The sequence below is a fragment of the Peromyscus leucopus genome, chromosome 17 (assembly GCF_004664715.2).
Source record: "Peromyscus leucopus breed LL Stock chromosome 17, UCI_PerLeu_2.1, whole genome shotgun sequence".
Taxonomy (NCBI): Eukaryota; Metazoa; Chordata; class Mammalia; order Rodentia; family Cricetidae; genus Peromyscus; species Peromyscus leucopus.
Window position 1 is genome coordinate 38229739 of NC_051077.1, and position 20017 is coordinate 38249755.

At 41.0% G+C, this 20017-nt stretch overlaps 1 protein-coding gene across 1 annotated transcript in view; it reads left to right on the plus strand.

The window, feature by feature from the left end:
• The first annotated feature begins 336 nt into the window (after nucleotides 1-336).
• The window catches only part of Vegfc (vascular endothelial growth factor C), a 103560-nt gene continuing 83879 nt past the window's right edge, over nucleotides 337-20017 (plus strand). Inside the window, exon 1 of the mRNA XM_028858281.2 lies at nucleotides 337-1001. Coding sequence (XP_028714114.1) covers nucleotides 855-1001 — 147 coding nt within the window. The 5' untranslated portion in view covers nucleotides 337-854. The remainder of the gene's footprint in view (nucleotides 1002-20017) is intronic.

The following is a 20017-nucleotide window of genomic DNA, read 5'->3' on the forward strand; positions in this document are numbered from 1 at the left end:
AGGAGAGGATGGAGGTGGGTGGAGGAAAGCGTGGGGCTGGAGGGAGCGAGCGAGCTTCCGAGGGAGAGGGGAGGGAGGGCAGACGGGGCTCGGCACGCTCCCTCCCTCGGCCGCTTTCTCTCACATAAGCGCAGGCAGAGGGCGCATCAGTCATGCCCTGCCCCTGCGCCCGCCACCGCCGCCACCACCACTACCACCACCACCACCACCACCACCAGCACCGCCACCGCCGCCGCTCGGCCCCGCGCGCGCAGGAGGCTCGAGCGCCCGGGAGCTCGCCGGCCTCGCCGCCGCCGGGCGCCCCGCCGCCCTCCTCCCGCCCCCCGGCTCCGCCGCCGCCGCCGCCGCCGCCGCCACCGCCTCTCCCGCGGCTCCCGCGGCCGGGCTCCTTTCACTTCGGGCGAGGGGAGGGAGGAGGGGGACGAGGGACCCGCGGGCTCCTCGGGACGGAGTGGAACATCTCGGGGTGACTGCGCTCCACCAACCCTCCCAATCCACCACCACCACCAGCAGCAGCACCAGCAGCACCAGCAGCAACCCCCCCTCCCTCCCCTTCTTTGCAAAACGCCAAAACAAAACCCGCGATCGGCGGAGCCGGCCCCCCGGCGCGGCGCCCTCGCTTCACCTCGCGGGCCGCCACCGAGGGCAGCTCGGATGTCCGGTTTCCTGTGAGGCTCGTACCTGACACCCGGAGCCTCAACCCCGGCTCGGGGCTGCCATATCCGAGGGCCAAAGTTGGGGGGGGTCTCCCCGAAGGAAACCGCGGGACTGGGACGAGGACGGGAGCTCAGGCTCGCGCCCTCCAGCCTGCGCCTGCCACCGGACCGGCTTCCCCTGCTCCCGGTCCTTCCACCATGCACTTGCTGGGCTTCTTGTCTCTGGCGTGTTCCCTGCTCGCCGCTGCGCTGATCCCGGGTCCCCGCGAGGCGCCCGCCACCGCCGCCGCCTTCGAGTCGGGACTGGGCTTCTCGGAAGCGGAGTCCGACGGGGGCGAGGTCAAGGTAGGTGCGCGGACCCCGGCGGGGCTGGGCTGAGGATCCCCCGCAGCGCCCAGCCCTAGTCTGTGGAGCTTGCCTTTGCTGGGTGTACAGAGAACCTGCACTGGAGAGTGTGTGCATAATTATTTATTTAACCTTTGGATCCAAAGTTAGAGATTGGTGCATGCTTCCTTGGAGCAAAGTTTCCCTTCTTTTTTTTTTTTTTTTTCCCCAGTGGAAAGCTGTTACTAGAAAGGAAAGCAACTTAGAGGAGAGAAGGGCCCAAAGAGGTGTCTGGTAGCACAGATGGAGCATTCTCCTTCAGAGTGGTCTCCTAGTGCCAACAGGGGAGCTTGCACCCTGCCCTGGTGGCGTGGCTCCAGAGAGAATTTCATTGCTGTAGGGAAATGTTCTTTTCTTTCCCTGGCTGGCTCTTTGAACTCCAAAGAGCTTCTGGGGTGTGCGACTAGACAACTTACGTTTCTGCTCTTGGAGTGTTTAGAGCAGGAGCCCCGAGGCTCTGGGAACTAGTTTGGAAAAAGTGGAAGTAAATTTAGTGACTGAGCTTGAGGGTTTTAGATTTTTAGGATTAACTTGAACTTGCTCAAATCTCGGATGTAACAGAGACTGGAAGCTTTTAAATCGTAGTCACGAGAGTCTTTTTTCCCAACTTTATCGACTGCGTTTCTGAACCCTGGCTGTGAGATAGCAAAAACTGAAGAGTCAATGTGTTTGTTTTATTTTGTTTGTAAGTTAAAACAAACAAACAAGCAAACATGTTAAGGTGCTTTTGAAGACATTCGGAGTCTCAAAAGAAGCCATCTATCTTGCTCCTGTGTGCTTCTCACTGGAACCTTCTAAAGGATATTTATAAATCTTAAAGTTTGGAACTCCTGAAAAAGTTTTGTATTTACCGCACTGAAGGCCCCCTGGCTGGAACCAGGCTGAAGTGGTTTATTCTAGCTGCCTGCTAGTGGGGGAAAAAAAGCAAGGGGTGTGTTCCTCTCAACTTTCGGTTGACTCTATTGGGGAACAAAAACTAAATGTACAGAGATTAAATCACCTTTCCTGGGTTTTGTCTGAGATACACTTTAACACGGACAAGACTACCCTCTAAAATACCAAACTACCAGTGTGTTCACATTTGGGAAAAAATAAAGACACCAGAATTTGTAGTTTACTATGAGAATTGTAACTTTCAGCGTAAACATGTCAACTCTAGGGATGAGAAAAATCATTGTCCCCCAAATACCACAAAAATAAAGTTCTGAACCCAGTAATACTTCTTGTAACTGGAGCCCCTCAGGTTTGCCAGACCTGGTCCCTTTCTGACTCTTCAAATTCAAAGTGACATAGGTATGACTTACTCGGACACCATTCCCATTGCCTAGAACTGACTCTGATTTACAGTAGGAAAGTGGGAAGCATTGGGTAAAACGAGAAACATTCCCTGATAAGCCAATAGCTTACACAACAGTCAGTTACCACAGAGTCAGTCCTGAATCACTGTGCTGGAGCGTGAGTGTGCGTGCGTGCCTGCCTGTCTGTCTGTCGGAGCACTCAGGTGTGTGTTGCAGCAGGGTAGAGACTTGCAGGATAAAAAAGTTCCTTCCTATTCAATTTTCAAGGCTATTGTCATTAAGTGTCTCCTTTTCTCTGGAAATCTACATATTTTGTTTGCAAGTCTCTTTTCACGGCTAACCATCTTTTAAATTCTGTATGTTGAACAAGAACTGATACTTGGCATGTGATAGGATTTTTTTTTTTTTTTTTTAATCTGTAGGAGGAAACTTTATTTGTATCTCTGAGTTTCATGGGCAGTGTACTTTGGCAGTATTCAGCTGTTCCCTGGTGGGTGAAGAGGACCTTGACAGCCTGTTTTACTGATGCCTCCAGTGAAACTGCTGTGTCCTTGCTCTGAAACTTGCACACAGTGGCCCCAAACACTGGTGTGAAGACTCCATGTCTCTCCCTAGTGGCCTTTCAAAGCACCTTAGTTCGCTTGAGCAAAGGAGAACCAGAGGGAAACTAGTTATAAGTTTCCTAAAACCTCAAGAAGGCATTTCACAAGATACAAACAAGATGTCCATTATGCATAGCAGTAACTCATACAAAGTTTTATTAACCAATAGATACCCATGTCACTTTTTTAAATTCACAGATATAGAAGAGCCAATAAGCTATGAGAAAACTTGCCATTCAGTCTTCCCTGTGGAACCCAAGGCCATGCAAATAGTTGGAAGTGAATTTAGTAGGTTTCCCTTTCTGTTTTTTTTTTTTTTTCATGGTTGTATGATTTAATGAAAAGTTCTAAAATATTTTCTGAAGGGTGTTAATGCAAACAGGCCACTGTCAGAAAGCTAAAGCAGCTGGATACTGTGGACATAAAAAGAAACATTCCAAACTTGCTATCAAACTAATGAATATTGCTGAACTCAGAAAAGCACCTGATTGCTGTAGCTAATAATTTGCAGTCTGAGTCTGGGTAGAACACAATCTGGTGAGTTGGAATTGAAAAATTTAGTTTTAAGAAAGACATTGGTTGACTACAAAAAATAAATCAGAAGAAAGACTTACCTCTTACAAATTATTGGTATCAAACTTTTTTCCTTTTATGAAAAGTATATTCTTTTCTCACCATAATATATTTAGATTACATCCCCCAACCCCAATTCCTGCCACTTCCATTTTCTGTCTCATTAAAAAAACAAAAAGACTTCTATGGGGGAGCCAGGTGGTGGTGTCAAACGCCTTTAATCCCAGCACTTGGGAGGCAGAGGCAGGTGGATCTCTGTGAGTTCGAGGCCAGCCTGGACTACCAAGTGAGTGCCAGGAAAAGGCGCAAAGCTACACAGAGAAACCCTGTCTCGAAAAACCAAAAACAAACAAACAAACAAACAAAAAAGACTTCTATGGGATGATAGTAAAGTGAAATATAATGAGATAAAACAAAAACGAACTCATCAGGAATTGGAAAAAAAAAAGAAACAGAAAGAGCCCAAGAAAAGGCACAAGAAACAGATAAAAATCAAAAAGAAAGAAAAAGAGAAAGGCCTGAGAGGACATTTTGCGACAAGGAGCCTCCAAAGATGATGTTGAGTTCACTTTCTGTTAGCCATGTACTGCTGGGCATGCAGCCGCCCACCCTTGACTGTGGTTTGTTCCTTCTGGGTTAGGGATGGGGCCATGTGTCCATTTCTTCTTTCAGCTCTAGGACCCATCTAGTGCAGGCCTAGCAGACTCCGCCATGCTGCCTCAGCCTTTGAGCTCATGTATGTTTTGATCATGTTGATGTAGAGGGCCTTGCTTCCTTGGTGTCCTCCATTCCCTCTGGCTCTGAAACTCTTTCTGCCTCTTCTGCAGGGTTCCCTGAACCCTGAGGGGAGGGATTGGATCGAGACATCCCATTGATGGCCAAGTGTTCGAAGGTTTCTCACTCTCTGCAAAATATGTCTGGCTGTAGGTCTTTGTATCTCCTCCTGCAGAAAGAAGGTTCTCTGATAGTAGCTGATCAAGTCACTGATCATACTTTTAAATACTTTTTTAAACTCTTTAAATACAATATTTTAATTTTTCTTTGAGAATTTTATTTATGTATACAATGCATTTTGCTCATATCCATCATCCATTCTGCCCTTCCAACTCCTTCCAGAGCCCCCCATCTCCCAAATTTCATGTTTTCTCAATTTTCTCTTGAAAAAAGGTATGCAAATATGCAAGTCTTTACATAGTTTGGTTTACCATAGGCCAGATTTTCTTTATCCATTTTTTAAATAAGTCTGTATTCTTCTGTGTGTTTTAGTTTGTTATTTATGCTGTCAACTAACTCCATGGCGGTGTTCTTCAAATTGCCATATGTTTGCCTACACCAGAAGTCCCTAGAGATCATTGTTTTCTCTTTTAACCTGATAGCAAGCAAATCTCTGGCCTTTGGTTAGGTGTATACATTTGAAATAATATCCAAAGTCATTTCTATTCACAATAAAAGTATTACTTGCTGCATATGAATGAATAAGTTCATTAGTTTTTATCATGGTCATCGTGTAGAATTGTTTAGTTTGTGAAATAATATGTCAGGCAGAGGTCATCTTGAAAGACATGGCAGGTTTTTTTTTAAGTAGTTTACCATAGAGTTGAAAAAGTCAAGATACATTTTTATCTTTCATTATGAAATTGAAATTATGAAATTTTTATCTATTATGAAATGTATCTATTATTATGAAATTAACATTGTGTATATTCTGATATTTGAGAGAGACTCATCCATGTGGCTGTTTGATCTGGGAATCTGATCTCTGAGAGGAGCTTTGGTTGTAATGGGGATGTGCATTTTTAATAGACGAATTCATCAACACCAGAACTATACTTACTGTCCAGGATGGCATGGGGACATGAGAAGGCATATAGAGCAGTTTGGAGCTGGTGTGTTATATAGATAACACTGAGTTCTCCTAAGTACCAATATGTTTAGATAGTTAGATTTCTGCTGGTTATTTCACCAGCCAGCTGTGGGCCATGGGGAAGGATTAGTTATGATCTTAGCAAATAATAAGCAGAACGTTGACATCAATAATAATATAAAGACTTTTACTTAGGGGTGGTCTAATTAAGAAGTAAAAGAAATATTTTAGAGAGAGATTCATGCACAGCTTCAGCAGGGCAGAGACAGAGAGACATGATGAAGGAGCTATCCCAGAGGATGGACCCGTAAGTCTGGGGATTGATCATGGCGAAAGTTGGAGGAGAGGGAAAAATTAAACCTGGCCTCAATGATTTAGTCATAGGACAATATTGTTTTCCACTTGTAGAATTAGGCTATTTCATAAAAGAGGATGGGTAGCAGTATAATTCCATAGATCACTTAAGATACTAGTAGGAAGAAGACATATTTGGAAAAGCAAAATAAACCTCAAAACCCTTACACTAGTAGTTCTCGACTTTCCTAATGCTGTGACCCTTTAGTACAGTTCCTCCTGTTGTGAAGATCCCCAACCATAAAATTATTTCCTTGCTACTTCGTAACTGCAATTTTGCTACTGTTTTCAAGATATCTGATATGCGACCCCCCAAAGGCATCACCCACCAGTTGGGAACCTCTGCCTTTATGGGAAGTAACTGTCTAGGGCCAGCAGGACTTAAGGCATGTAATAAAATTGTGAAAGTTGTTACTACCATCTCTATGAAAAATTAAAAATATGGTATGTTAACCAGCACTCCACATATAAAAGTGTAATTTTATTCAAGTTAAACAGACGGTAAATACAGTGGTTATCGTTTAGTTGGAGCCTTGTCTGTGTTTCTGTGTTCTCCTGTCTATACTTCTTGGTAGGAAGCTCCCCCACTTCCACAACACCAGAATTCCAAGATTAGGAATAAGATACTCTTACACTCTCCCGACTTCATCCTACATCAATTTCTGTTAGCGTCTGGCTTAGAGTTTGACTTCCCATGAGTCTCCTCTGAGGAGGGCAGAGGTTTGTCTAAGGGAAGAATTGGGTTGTTGCTCCCCTTTCCTGAATTAGCTGCTATTAAGGACAGACATACAGTGCTACAGCCTGGTTTTTCTCAAAGTATAATATTGTGTTTTTCTCATTCTTCTCTCCAGTTTTTGCCATTAGTCTGTATGATGCTCTGTTTACTGCTCTGAAGGCGGGGGCTGGGGTGGAGGGATATATACCTGGGGGGATGGGACCAATGAGGCTGAATAAAGTCTCATGCAATAGACAACTTTATTCAGACAGTTTATACTCTGAGGATTAAGAGGAGGCACATGAGTGGACAATTACCATGGCAAGCCATGCATGACAAAAACCATGTTTTTCCATGCAGGCATATAAACAAATAACAGCGGGCACTCGTAAGGAATAATCAGAAGTAAAGCCACTCCTATCCGCTACACCTGGGAGGAGCAGGAGAACACATTCCAAGAAAAAATTTATGTTTTTGATGACACTGAGTTCACAAGACTCTTGTTTTCTTTCTCACAAGCACTCAGAAATCTCCTCATATGATCCCATTCTTGGACTGCGTTCTGACAAGAAATAGATACATATGGATTTGTATCCAAAAGGCCCAATTCACCTTTCTTTGGGTTTCACTTTTCTTCTCAACTATGATTTCTCGATTGATAGCCATTTGTCATGTCACACTATGAAAGCTGATTTAGGAAGCAGTCAATTACTGACTGTAGTGCTTCTTCTTTGGGTCTATAGTCTTTTTCCCGGTCCACTGATTTGAGAAGGCTTGGGATGGTAGATTTGGAGGCTATAGCTCTGGAGAGGGGCATACAGACACCTTGTTTACAGCCTGGGTGTATGGTTCACCTGTAACCAGGTACCTGAAGACATGGGGGCTGGCATATGGGTAATGCCAGCTCCTTGCAGTGCCAGAACTGGTCATGCCTTTGCTGCTGCAAATGTACACCACCCTCTAGATATCAGCAATTCCTTAAGCATTGTGAGTAAAAGAGAATAATAATGGTCCTCGCTACCCTGAGAAACTTGTGTATTCTTTGCCTTGCTCTCCTCTCGTAATCTGATGTCATTTTGATTTCACTTCATCTCCATAGATGGCTGCCATGTTATATCAAGGATGGTAAATATAAGACACCAAACACTGAACCAGCAGTAATAGCCATCTTTAGTCTTGGGGTATAGGGTGTTGTTGATGTTGTATATATGTGTGCATGTGGGGGTGCAGGTGTATTTGCCCGTGTGTGCCCATACCTGTGGAGGCCAGAGGTCCACCTTAGCATCCTTTTGACTCAATCTCTACTATTTTTTTGAAACGATGTTTCTCACTGAATTCAGAACTGATCCGTTTGGCTGGGGTGTTTGTCTCAGTGTCCGGACCCCTTGCACCCGGGTTATAAGTGAACTCTGCCGTGCCTGGATTAGTATGTGGGTCCTCTGGTTCAAAACCAGGTCCTTATGCCTGTACCAAGGCACTTTTCTGAAAGCCATCTCCCCTCTTAAGAATAGCCTTTTGTTGTTGTTTTGTTTTTCCTTTTTATATATATATATAAAGGGAACCTTAGAAACATTCATCTAAAATAATGGTTTCACAAACCTTTTGGGTTTGTGGAAGGCTCACGCTCTTATCTCTTTGAGAATCTCTAACTCTTTTGCTCATTGTGTCAGTGTGCAAGAAGGCAGAGGAAAACGTTACAGCCATTAGAGCCAACTAGTCACATTTACTTATGAATGAGCAGGAACCTTCTCTGGCCTTTACCATTGGCCGCACTGTTGACTAAAACTAGATCCTAGATGGCCAGTATTCATCTGTCTGCCTGCTTTTCTGCCTGCCTTTCTGTCTGTCGTCTGTCTGCTTGCCTGTCTGTCTGTCTGGCTCTCTGGGTCAGGGTTTCATGTAGCCTAGGTTGTTCAGGAACTCTATGCATTCTGGGGTGATGATGAACTCTCTTTTACCTCTTGAGTGATGGAATTACAGGATTTTGCCACGATGCCTGGTACATAAATGCCCCTGGCTTACAGAAATATTGAAAGAACAACTGCTTAGCCAGGGCCCTTGCAAGAGGTTCTAATGGATTTTCTAAGTTTGCAATGTGAGTGTGGGGTGGGGTGGGGGTGGGGGTGGGGGTGGCTTTTCGTGTTTGAGAAGCCTTCACAAATCAGAGGGTTCAGGAAGAACAAATCAAATGGTGCCTGACAAGAGGCGCACCCCTTCTCCAACCGCTGGTCAGGTGCTCTGTCATCTTCCAAAGACGGCATTACTGCTGGAGGATACACATTCCTGTTATTAGCTGAGCTGACCTTTTGCCACGCACCTGCAGGTTCATATTTATGTAAATTGGGAGTTAAGGTATCATTGATTTTTTTTTTTTCAAGTGAGAAAAACATTGGATGCAGCAAAAAGACTGAATAACAAGGGATGCTAATGAGTTTGGTCTATATTTAAGGTCTAAAGTTTACAACAAACACATCAGGCTTGTAATTGTTTTGTCTGCGATGTAAATGTTCAGTTCTTATGGCTCGTTCAGGATTTGTTTCAGAGTTTGTGGTTTATGAAAACAGAGACTATGTCGAATTAGTTGGTTTTATTGAGCATTAATGGGCAAGTGTGTCTTAGAATATTTTTTTGTATGATGAAGTCTCACTGTTTCCTTGTACTGACACTGCCCTGGTAGCTTCGAAAGATGGAGTTTGTGTTTCTTCTACAGGTTTTAAGTAGACTTTGTATTTGGTATTTATTTTACCTTATATCTTGATTTCCAATTGGCCTTTTTCCTTTCACATAAAGTATATGGTCTTAAGTGGTGAAGGCTGGATCCACGCTTGCTTTTTTCTCTGCCTGCAGAACCCTTGTGCCTTGCTTTGAACTTCCAAGAACAGTGCCTAGAAGTCATCATCATTGTTCACAGCTTGTTGCAGGCACATGACAGCCCAGAGCAGAATCATTTGGACAAAGATTTAAACAACAGAGAGGGATGTGGGCTCTGTGATACTTCCCGAATCCTTATTCTGGCTCTCCACGTTTACACCCTGCCAGTGCCTTGTACTCTCTGTAGGACAGCACAGGTTAGCTTCTTCACAAGAAAGGTGAAGGTAACAACACGATGACATACTATATCACTGAGGCTTAAAGAGTAGATAGGTAAGTAATGGATGATAGAGGGATGGATTAACACTATGACAGGCATGTGGTTAGCTTTCTATAATGTAATGATTTGGCTTCATGACTAAGGGGAAAAAATCAAAGCAGAGATTTTGTCATGGTCATATGGAGTAACTTTGATTATCCAGGACATTAAAAACAAATTTATTGCATATAATGTGTTATAAATTATCCTAATTTCTAAGCGGTTATGTATGTAGAGCGTTAATTGTTCAGACTAAAGCCACACATGAAGTACTCATAACATGTTTTCATCTGTTGCTGGGTGCCTAGGATTTTGGAAGTGACAGCCCTGGCCTTTCAGGAAAATAGTTAAACATTTTAATATACTTTATTATTTTTTAATTATTCAATCCCCATGTATTTGTTTACTAGTTGTTTTGTTCATTCTTCTCTCATATTTTACATCTTGACCACAGTTTCCCCTTCCCCATCTCCTCCCCAACCCCCTCCCTCTCCTCCAGGTCCACTCCTTCTCTAGCTCCCTTCAGAAAAGAGCAGGCCTCCCAGGGATATCAACCAAATCTGGCATATAAAGTTACAATAAGACTAGGCACATCCCCGCATATCAAGGCTGAATGAGGCAACCCTGTAGGAGGAAAAGGGTCCCAAAAAGAGACAAAAGAGTCAGAGACAGCTCTTGCTCCCACTGATAGGATTCCCACAAGAACACCATGATACATAACCATAAAATAGATGCAGTGGACCACGATCAGACCATGACCCTTCAGAACAAAACAAACCTAAAAAACACTCTTTAACACAATATGCTAATTATAAATATGCTAATATGGCATTTCAATGTGTAAACCTCTAAAATCTCAACAAAATTATGTATGGTGATAAATGGGTAAATCTAAAACTAAGTTAGTGTGTAATGCCTAAAATAGTAAAATGCATTTTCACTGAAGAAAGTATGAAGAAAACGCAATGAAAGTTGCACACAGCAGCTAAACCTCTGTGGATTTGCTAAGAAGAGTGAGTTTTCATTGCTCTTTTGGGATTGTCTCTCTGAATGGCAACTGGTACAGGGTGTCCCTTGCTTGCTGTCCATTAGATGAGTCATGGAATCGACACTTCTTAGAGGAGTGTCATTTGCCTGGGTGCTTTAAATGTCCTGGTTTCACTTGATCGTTCTATTAGGGCATCAGTCAATACTATGAACTGTATGATTCCCTTGCGTCCAATACGGTATGTTGCTGGGCACTGAGTGGTCAGGAAAAAGGAATTAAAAACAAAAGACATTAACTGGTTATCTCATGCCAAATGATCGGCCATGAAGACATATACATGCAAGTAACATACAGACTAAGCAGGTCATATTTATTTATTTAGAAATATGTATGTAGATATGCACACATATGTATGTAACGACAATTAAAGAAAAGGAGGCCATAAAAATAAGGGGAATACACAATTCTACACTTTAAATATTTTCTAGAACCTAGTCATTTTCTTAGGACCCCAGTACTGATGTTCGTTGGAGTATTTTAGGACTTTGAATTAGATATCAGTCGTACTTCTAAACAGAACATAGTAGCCACTCAGCATATAAATGAATACACACATAGACAATACGTTGTACATACATGTGTCTACATGCATACTGGTATCATCTTTTAAAAAATCTTATTTTAAATTTTGATTTAAAGATTAGAATTTCATCTAAGCACACAAATAAGCACTTATGTGTAAGTTTCACAGCATTCAGATTTAGATTTTTACATTAAATAATTTCTTGTACTGACTTCATTCATTTATACACTGTTTTTCTTTCCTTAAACATGGCTTCACTTTTATTTATTTGCTTTTATTTTGTTTTTTTGATCAAATCATGATTGAAATGACTGCTGAACTGTGTAATATTCTGTTACATGCAGAGAACATTTCATGCAATCGATAATATTTTTGAGTCTAGCTTGCGAAAATACTAGAAAAGGTAGAAAACAAAACAAAGTAAAAGAGAGCAAAAATGTGCATGTGTGTGTGCCATGCAGGGACCAACAGCACATCTCCCTCATGGGAACTGAGGCATACAGGAACCTACTTCTTTGCTTTCTCAAACAAGCTGTGTGAAATGTGTTACAGGAATTTTAAAAGTTCTTATTAATAAAATCAAACCTGAGGCGAGTTATTGGGGTCCATGCTGGTAGATCAGAGAGACAGAACAAGCCATAGCTATCTCACCTCGCTGGATCCTCAGCTGGTCTTGTCTCCTCAGACTGGAGGCCTCTGAGTCCTCATCCGGAATGGGTCTCAGCTGAATTGTGTTGCTGGAAAGCCTGAAGCTTAACCAGCCACATGCTTAACCAGCCAAATTCCTCTAGTTTCTGGCCCTCACGCCTTATATATCTTTTTGCTTTCTACCACCACTCCCTGGGATTAAAGGCTGGCTTTCTGGGATTAAAGGCGTGTCACCATGCTTGGCTATTTCCAATGTGGCCTTGAACTCACAGAGATCCAGAGGGATTTCTATCTCTGGAATGCTAGGATTAAAGGTGTGAGTGCCACCATTTTCTAGCCTTTGTATCTAGTGGCTATCTGTTCTCTGACCCCAGATAAATTTATTAGAATACACAATACCACCACATTTCCTCTCTTTTTGTCTAAAATTAAAGAAGCTTATAACTAATACAAGAAAAACTATCTTCAATAAGCATATGCAATATACAGTCAAGATTACATTAACAATGCCTAGTCCATTAACATCTGATAAACTCAGACCAAAAAATTTTCATTACTTATCTTATTTAAAACAAGTAGTTCCTTTTTAAAAGTAGATTCCATAATCTCCCTTTTTATCTTATCATATCCATATTCTTTTTTTTCTTTTCATAATAGATTCAGTAGTCTACCTTTTGTCATTTTTATATCTTCCCCTTTTTCTTCAGTGTAGATTCAATGATCTACCTATTTATCCTATTATTTCTTTATCTTTTTTTTTCTCAGAGTAGATTCGACGATCTATCTCATATCTATATTCTCTTTTTCTTTTTGCTTTCTAGGGGTGAAGATATCTTTAGGGAATCTTGAAAAGAAAATTTTTGGGTTAATTGTCAAGTCCTGTATCATTTGTCCATTCTCTGCATAAAAGGAAAGTTCAGGGCTTGTTTCAAGTCCTTGTTCAAGTAGTCTGTCAGGCTGTATCATCTCAGCTAGTCCTCTCGAAATTGTTCTGACCAGTTTGTAGTCCAAAGTCGATTTTTCCATGGTGTTAAACGGCTTAATGGCTTTATCATAGTCCATGTGGAATCATCATTGTAGGATCCTGTCATCTCTTTGAAGATTTCAAAGTCACTGTTAGGCATGGTCATGGTTTCCTGCAGACTTTTTTTTTTTTTTTTTTTTTTTTTTTGCCTCCTTTGTGGTTTGGAGCAATCATAGTCTGATAAATTTCTGTCTCTCGGAACCATGAACATTCTTCCCTAGAACAGAAAATCTTCACAGCAATTTCTCCCCACCATTTGTCTTGCCAAACTTTTCCAAACTGACCTTTGCCGATGCTTTCTTGTAACACGATGGTCCTGGAAATTCTTCTCTGAACCAGCAGCAGTAAACCCTTCGTCCCAGGTAGCAGCATCACCGTCCCAGGTAGCAGCATCACCGCAGTCACCAACATGATGAGAAGGAGCTGGCAACGTGGAGCAGTAGCCACTGCTTCCATGGTCCCACCACTGTTTGTGGTTCAGTCCGGGCCAAAACTTCTCCCAAGCCTCCTAGGCCAGCCTCAAACTCGGGATCCTACTGCCTCTGTCTCCTTCAGCAAATCCTACCGGCATGCGCCACCACAACCGGCTGAGTGTAGCTTGGGCCTGAGCTGGGGCTAACAAGGCCACAGGCAAACAGCTTTTTCATGAATTCGTAACACGAACGTTGGGCGCCAGATGTTACAGGAATTTTAAAAGTTCTTATTAATAAAATCAAACCTGAGGCGAGTTATTGGGGTCCATGCTGGTAGATCAGAGAGACAGAACAAGCCATAGCTATCTCACCTCGCTGGATCCTCAGCTGGTCTTGTCTCCTCAGACTGGAGGCCTCTGAGTCCTCATCCGGAATGGGTCTCAGCTGAATTGTGTTGCTGGAAAGCCTGAAGCTTAACCAGCCACATGCTTAACCAGCCAAATTCCTCTAGTTTCTGGCCCTCACGCCTTATATATCTTTTTGCTTTCTACCACCACTCCCTGGGATTAAAGGCTGGCTTTCTGGGATTAAAGGCGTGTCACCATGCTTGGCTATTTCCAATGTGGCCTTGAACTCACAGAGATCCAGAGGGATTTCTATCTCTGGAATGCTAGGATTAAAGGTGTGAGTGCCACCATTTTCTAGCCTTTGTATCTAGTGGCTATCTGTTCTCTGACCCCAGATAAATTTATTAGAATACACAATACCACCACAGAAATGTTTACAACTTTTTCAGAAATGGCAAACATAGTTACTTTACCTTCAAAGGTGTGTGGGGGGCAGCCTGATCTGTAGCCTTTCATCAAGAAAATGGCTCCTTTTCTCATTTGTCTGTTTATGCATCAGTCAGGTCCATCCCCACCTCATGTCTCCTTCTGACCAAAACAAGAGTAGACACATTTGGCAAATTAAATCATATTGGAATCTTAAATAAAAAGTCTTGATTTTCTTTTAACTTGAGTGGCCGCACAGCTGCCTTTTGTCCTGTAATTGAATTCCTATAATCTGTAAAATGCATTGCTGTTTCCGCTCACTCAAAAAGTTTCTTGCAAGTAGCCAGTTACTATCAAGGACCAGATGTGGGTCTGTTTGAAACCACCATGGTTTACTTTATTTACTACAGTATCATTGGCTAGATGGAATATTCTTAATTCTTTTTCTTTATTTGTGTCTGTTGTGCATATTTAGTGACTTTATTCTTTTGAAAGCCCTCTTCCAAGTTTCTGTTTTGAAAATGGAACACTTACTTAGATTCATGTTTGCTTATGGGTCGTGACATTAATGACATCCTAGGAAAACAAACTAATCCTTTTGTCTTGGAGCCAAATTTTAGTTTTGAAAGGAGAGTGATTCATTGTTTGTTATCCTTGAGTCTCCTGACTTTCTTTAATTTTTTTTTATGTTTATCCATGCCAAATTCGAATATTGGGCCAAAATTATTAGTAAGTCATGACAATCACACTTGAAACTGGGGTGACTGAAGTTGCTTTAGATACACACATTAAGTGAATAACCAAGTCATAGATTTTAATGTAAGATTTTTTTCCCTCTCAACATTGCTACTAATGATACCTGATGTGGTGGAAATAAATTCTAATTTAGAAAAATACAGCTTTGAGATGTACCTCCATGAGTAGATCATCACTACATTACTGATTTATGGTGAAATGTGACAGTGAACTAGTAACAAGAAATTTACTGACGTATGACTGCTCAATTCCAAGCCCATATGACTGTTCAAGCTCTTAGTTACTTTTCTGTTGCTATGATAAGCTCCATGACCAAGGCAACTCATAAAAGAAAGCATTTAATTTGGCTTATCGTTTCAAAGATTAGAATCCATGATGACTGATGAAGTAAAGGAATGATTGAGACCTCACATCTTGATCCACAACTGCTGGGCAGAGAAGAGACATGGGGGATGGCAGGAGTCTTTTGAATCCTGAAAGCCTATCCTGCTAGCACACCACCTCCAGCAAGGCCGTACCTCATAATTCTTCCCAAAGAGTTCCACCAACTAGGGACCAAATATTCAAATATATGAACCAATGAAGGCCATTCAAACCACCAAAACAGTCATAATGAAGTAGTGATGTTTCTGTGACTGCCAAATTTTACACTGAATGACTCTGTTTTGATCTGTGTGCTCTTCTTCCTTCTTTCCTTCCATCATTTCTACCTCTATTCTTCCGAGTTTGTTTGCCAGCCTGTAGTGGATGCTGCTGGGAAGTGGTGAAACCTTCAGGATTTGGGGGTCTAGTGAAAATGAATTAAGTTAGGTTAATGAGGCCATTCCCTTGGAGAGGTTAGAATCACTGCCCCCACCCTGCCCCTGTCTTCCAGCTCTCCATGAGGTTAGGACTCTATACTACCCACCATGATAGTCTATTTTTACCACATGCCAAAATGACAGAGCCAAGTGATCATGTACTGAAACCTGAAAGTCATGAGTCCAAATAAATCTTTTGTGTATGAAGTGTTGAGTACATTGTCAGTGTGCAGAAAGCAGACTCACACAAGGCATGCTTCAAAAGCTCTTCAGTCCTACTTTAGCTGACAACCTCTGAAATTCAAGTTTGGTTCTCTTGTGCCATTTTTATCATTATTGAAGCTACTCTTGGTAGAGATTTTACTACACCACTGTGAAATGTGTGCACTCTGCTGAGTATATGCCCGACGTGCCTCAGTTAATAGCTATACTTCTTGTGGGCTTGGACAGCTTCCTCTTTATAGAATCATCTCAGACCAATAAAAATTTAAATTGAGCAAATAAATAATTTAATTTCCAATGTGAGTTGAAATACCTTACCAGCTAAAGTTTTTTATGCATTCAAGTTAAATTTTTGATATTGAGATGAACTATACATTTTATTGTATCTGTTGTGTATTGTGTATAAAAAGTAGATTTTTTTTGCTTAGTGAATGGAATAGGTGAGTTTTAACAGCACAGTAAAATGCCAAGTGCCCAGTTGTCATTAGTCTCAGTTTTAATGAGTTCCACATAAAGGTATACATGCTTAAAAATCTTTAATTCTTTAATAAAAGGTCATCAAGATTTCTTAAGTGTGGATTTTAATATAGCGACTATGGATTTCACTCCAAATCAATGGCTTACCTGTGACTGAATAGTCTTAACTTAGAACATTGAGGTTCTGTTTTTTGTAAAAGTTTAAGTTCATTCTTTATAGAAGTGTTTGTCTGAGTCTAAGACACTATCACACACACACACACACACACACACACACACACATTATATATATAACATGAATATATATTTTTTGAGACCAGGTTTCTCTATGTAATAGCCTTAGTTGTTCTGGAACTCACCAGGCTGGCCTTGAACTCACAGAGATCCACCTGCTTCTGCTTCTCAGAGTGCTGGGACTAAAGGCGTGTGCCACCACACCCAACATCTCCTATCATTTTAATTGATTTATTTTCCCCGATGAGGACTTTGTTACACTCTAGGCCTATTATAATGCCAGGATAATTGTATGAAGGTTAAAACGAGTTTTACTTTAGGGCATGTTGTTTGACCATGAAGTAAGGCATCCCATTGGACCATGTGCTCTTTAATACTCACCAATGATATAGTAACTGTTTTCAATCAAAAGATTAGGCACACGGTAGGAAGTTTTCTTGTAGTACATTCCAACACTGCTTTTTCCATTATATTTAATTCTAGCATACTGTTTTTCAGTTAAATATTTAAGTAGGTTTCAAATTACTTTAAGAAAATCGAACGAGGGAGGGGGATAGTGCAGGTGTACATATACCACAGTTTATGTGCGGAGGTTAGAAGACAACTCTTGGGAGTCGGTTCTCAGCTCCCAACCTTGCTGAGGCAGTCTTTAGTCTTCTTCAGTATGCTACAGCCTAGCAGGGTGGTGAGCTTCAAGCCAGTTCTCGCGTGTCTACCTTCCATCTCACCAAACACTAGAGTTCTGGAGTTATAGATGCAAGCCACCCCATTACCCTATCAAGTGGTTTTGTTTGTTTGGTTTGGTTTTTAGTGTGGCTTTCTTGGAATTCTACTCAGGCATGAGGTTTCTTTACAGTGTGGTGGTCTGAATGAGAATGGCTCCCACCAGCCGGCTCACATATTTGAATGCTTGGTCTTTAGTGTAGAGAACTGTTTGAGAAGGACTAGGAGGTGTGGCCTTGTTGGAGGAGGTGTGTTACTATTCTTTGAGGTGTCAAAAGCCCATGCCACTCCTAGTTAGTGTTCCTCCCTTTCTCTGCCTCCTGCTTTGGATCTGATGTAAGCCCTTTGCTCTAGCTCTGCTCTTGCCTGCCTGCGAACACGCTCCCTGCCAAGATGGTTACAGACTCACCCTCTGAAACTGTAAGCAAGGGCACAGTGAGCTGTCTTCTGTAAGTTGATTTGATCATGAAGTCTCTTTACAGCAAATGAAAAGTAACTAAAACACAGTGTTAAGTGCTCTTACTTGCCAGATGTTTTCCTGTCCCCAAATGGCTTTTTCTCATTACAGAATAACTGTGTCCATCACTGCCAGGATTTTTTTTATTGCTTATGCACCTTCATATTACAACATATGTGTATCTTCATAAAATACATGGAAGTATGTATTGAGGTTTTTTTTTTTATCAATTTGAGTTTGAACTTAAATTCTATTAGAAGATGGGGCTTTTTATTATATTTTCATCACTAATTATACATCTTCCTATTATTTTGGCTTATACTTGATATCATTTTTGAGGGTGGATTTGATTTTATTGTAATGTTAGCTGGTCTTATGACTTGAAATGTTTATTACATGTATAGTAACTGTCAGTGTAGGACTATGTCTGTATAAAGTATGCACAAATAATATAAAGAAGCAGACATTTTCAACTCTGTGACATACTGTGGAGAAAGGCAGTCAGTCTATGATTGAATTTTGCCAATTTGAATTTCTGGCTGGTTATTGGAGAAATAGTTTATTTAGGACATGTTAAGGATCACTTTGTTTCAAATAGCATTCTTTTCTAGAGGAGGGTTCTACTTCCTTATTTGTTCTTTTCCTAAATGTGTTTTTTAAATTTATTTCTATTTTATTTTAGTTTCTCTGTATGTGTGTATCTCATATTTAATTTTGCTTCCTACAGAGGCCAAAAGAGTGTTCAAATTCCCTGGGGCTGGGATTTCAGACAATTGGGAGCTCCCACGTGGGCCCTCTGCAATAGCAGTCAGTCCCTGAGCCAGCCCTAGAAATATGTTTTTTCTTTCCCTTTGGCAAATAGCAATATAAATTCACTGAAACACAGTCGAGTCATAGAAGCTTCCAAACAGTGCCAACTACAAGGACTCTGTACTTGTTACAGCTAGACCATCAGCATGGCAAGTCACACTGTCCTCTGTTCTGTGTGTTACTATTTTATATTTATATTTGTTTTGATTAAGATACAATATATTTGTGACTGTAATTGTGAATAAAATAAAGCTTTATTTAAAAGTTATCCTAAGTTCTTAGATTTTAGGCCTTAAAAAAAAAAAAGCAATTCAATATCAGTTCAAGTAAACAAAGGAACCAGATACTTAAGTACACAGGGCCTGTGAAGTAGATACCACCCATCCATACAAGAACAGCCTTGTATTTCTGTCAGTCACTTAATAACATCTGTCAGTGGATTCAGCATGTGGTTATTGCCCTTTTTGTTCTAGTGTTTAAGACTTAAAATCTGGAGAAACCATGCGATAAGATCCAAGAAAGCAAACTATTTCGTGTATTAAAGAGTTTTAAGAGTTGAAACTATTCCCATCTGCACATGTCAAATAATAAGCATCAAAGTAAGAAATACTTGACTAAGACTAACAAGGTTATCCATAACCTAAAACACTGATGAAGAACATACACTTTAATAAATGTAAGTGTTAAGACTAGGATGATATTTACTCTTGATATAGGTGAGTTGTTCATTCTGATATAAACAAGACACTGAAAACAAACAAACCTAAAACTTGTGTAATACATTTTCCATTTTCTCCCAAATTCTTGGGCTACAACATCATCATAGAAAACTGCTCTTGAGCTCAGGTCTAGCCTTGGAGTGGGGAGGAGCCAGGGAGTGATGAGTCTTCTCTGTCCTTTCTGGTTCTCATTTTCCATTTTGCTTCAGTTCTCTTGTTAGGTTCCTCTGGGAAGCTTTGGCAACACCTTTGAAATATCTGAGGACATGAATATGTTGGGTTTTTATCTCCTCACAAATTTGATAAGTTGTGTCATAGGTCATTGCTCTGTCTGCTCTGATTCAATTTGTTTGTACAATTCAATGAAATAATTGGAACTACTCATGGCTGAACTCAACTAACTAATTGAGGTCATGGAACTCAGCGTAACTTGTAGCTAGTACTGCCATAGGTTAGTTCTGGTTGATAAAATGTAGTAGGCGTTTATCCACCTTTTTTTTTTAAAATCACTTTTCTGCTAAAGGAACTATTTTTCTTGTTTCCTTATTTTATTCCTTGAAAAACAGAAACTGTTTTATAATTTCAAATTGTAGTTCTGTGTGTCAAAAGATAATTTTTACATTTATGTGGACCAAGACTTTCATAGTTACTACATAAGCCCTTGATGAAAGATTGCCTTTCTAAATTTATACTATGGTGACCTGAATGTACTGACACTTAAAGCTACAATAATTTGTATCTTTTTAATTCAACTTCTATAGTCAGCTGATGGATCCTTTAAAAATGTTATATTTCTGGTTTATGTATGTTTTAA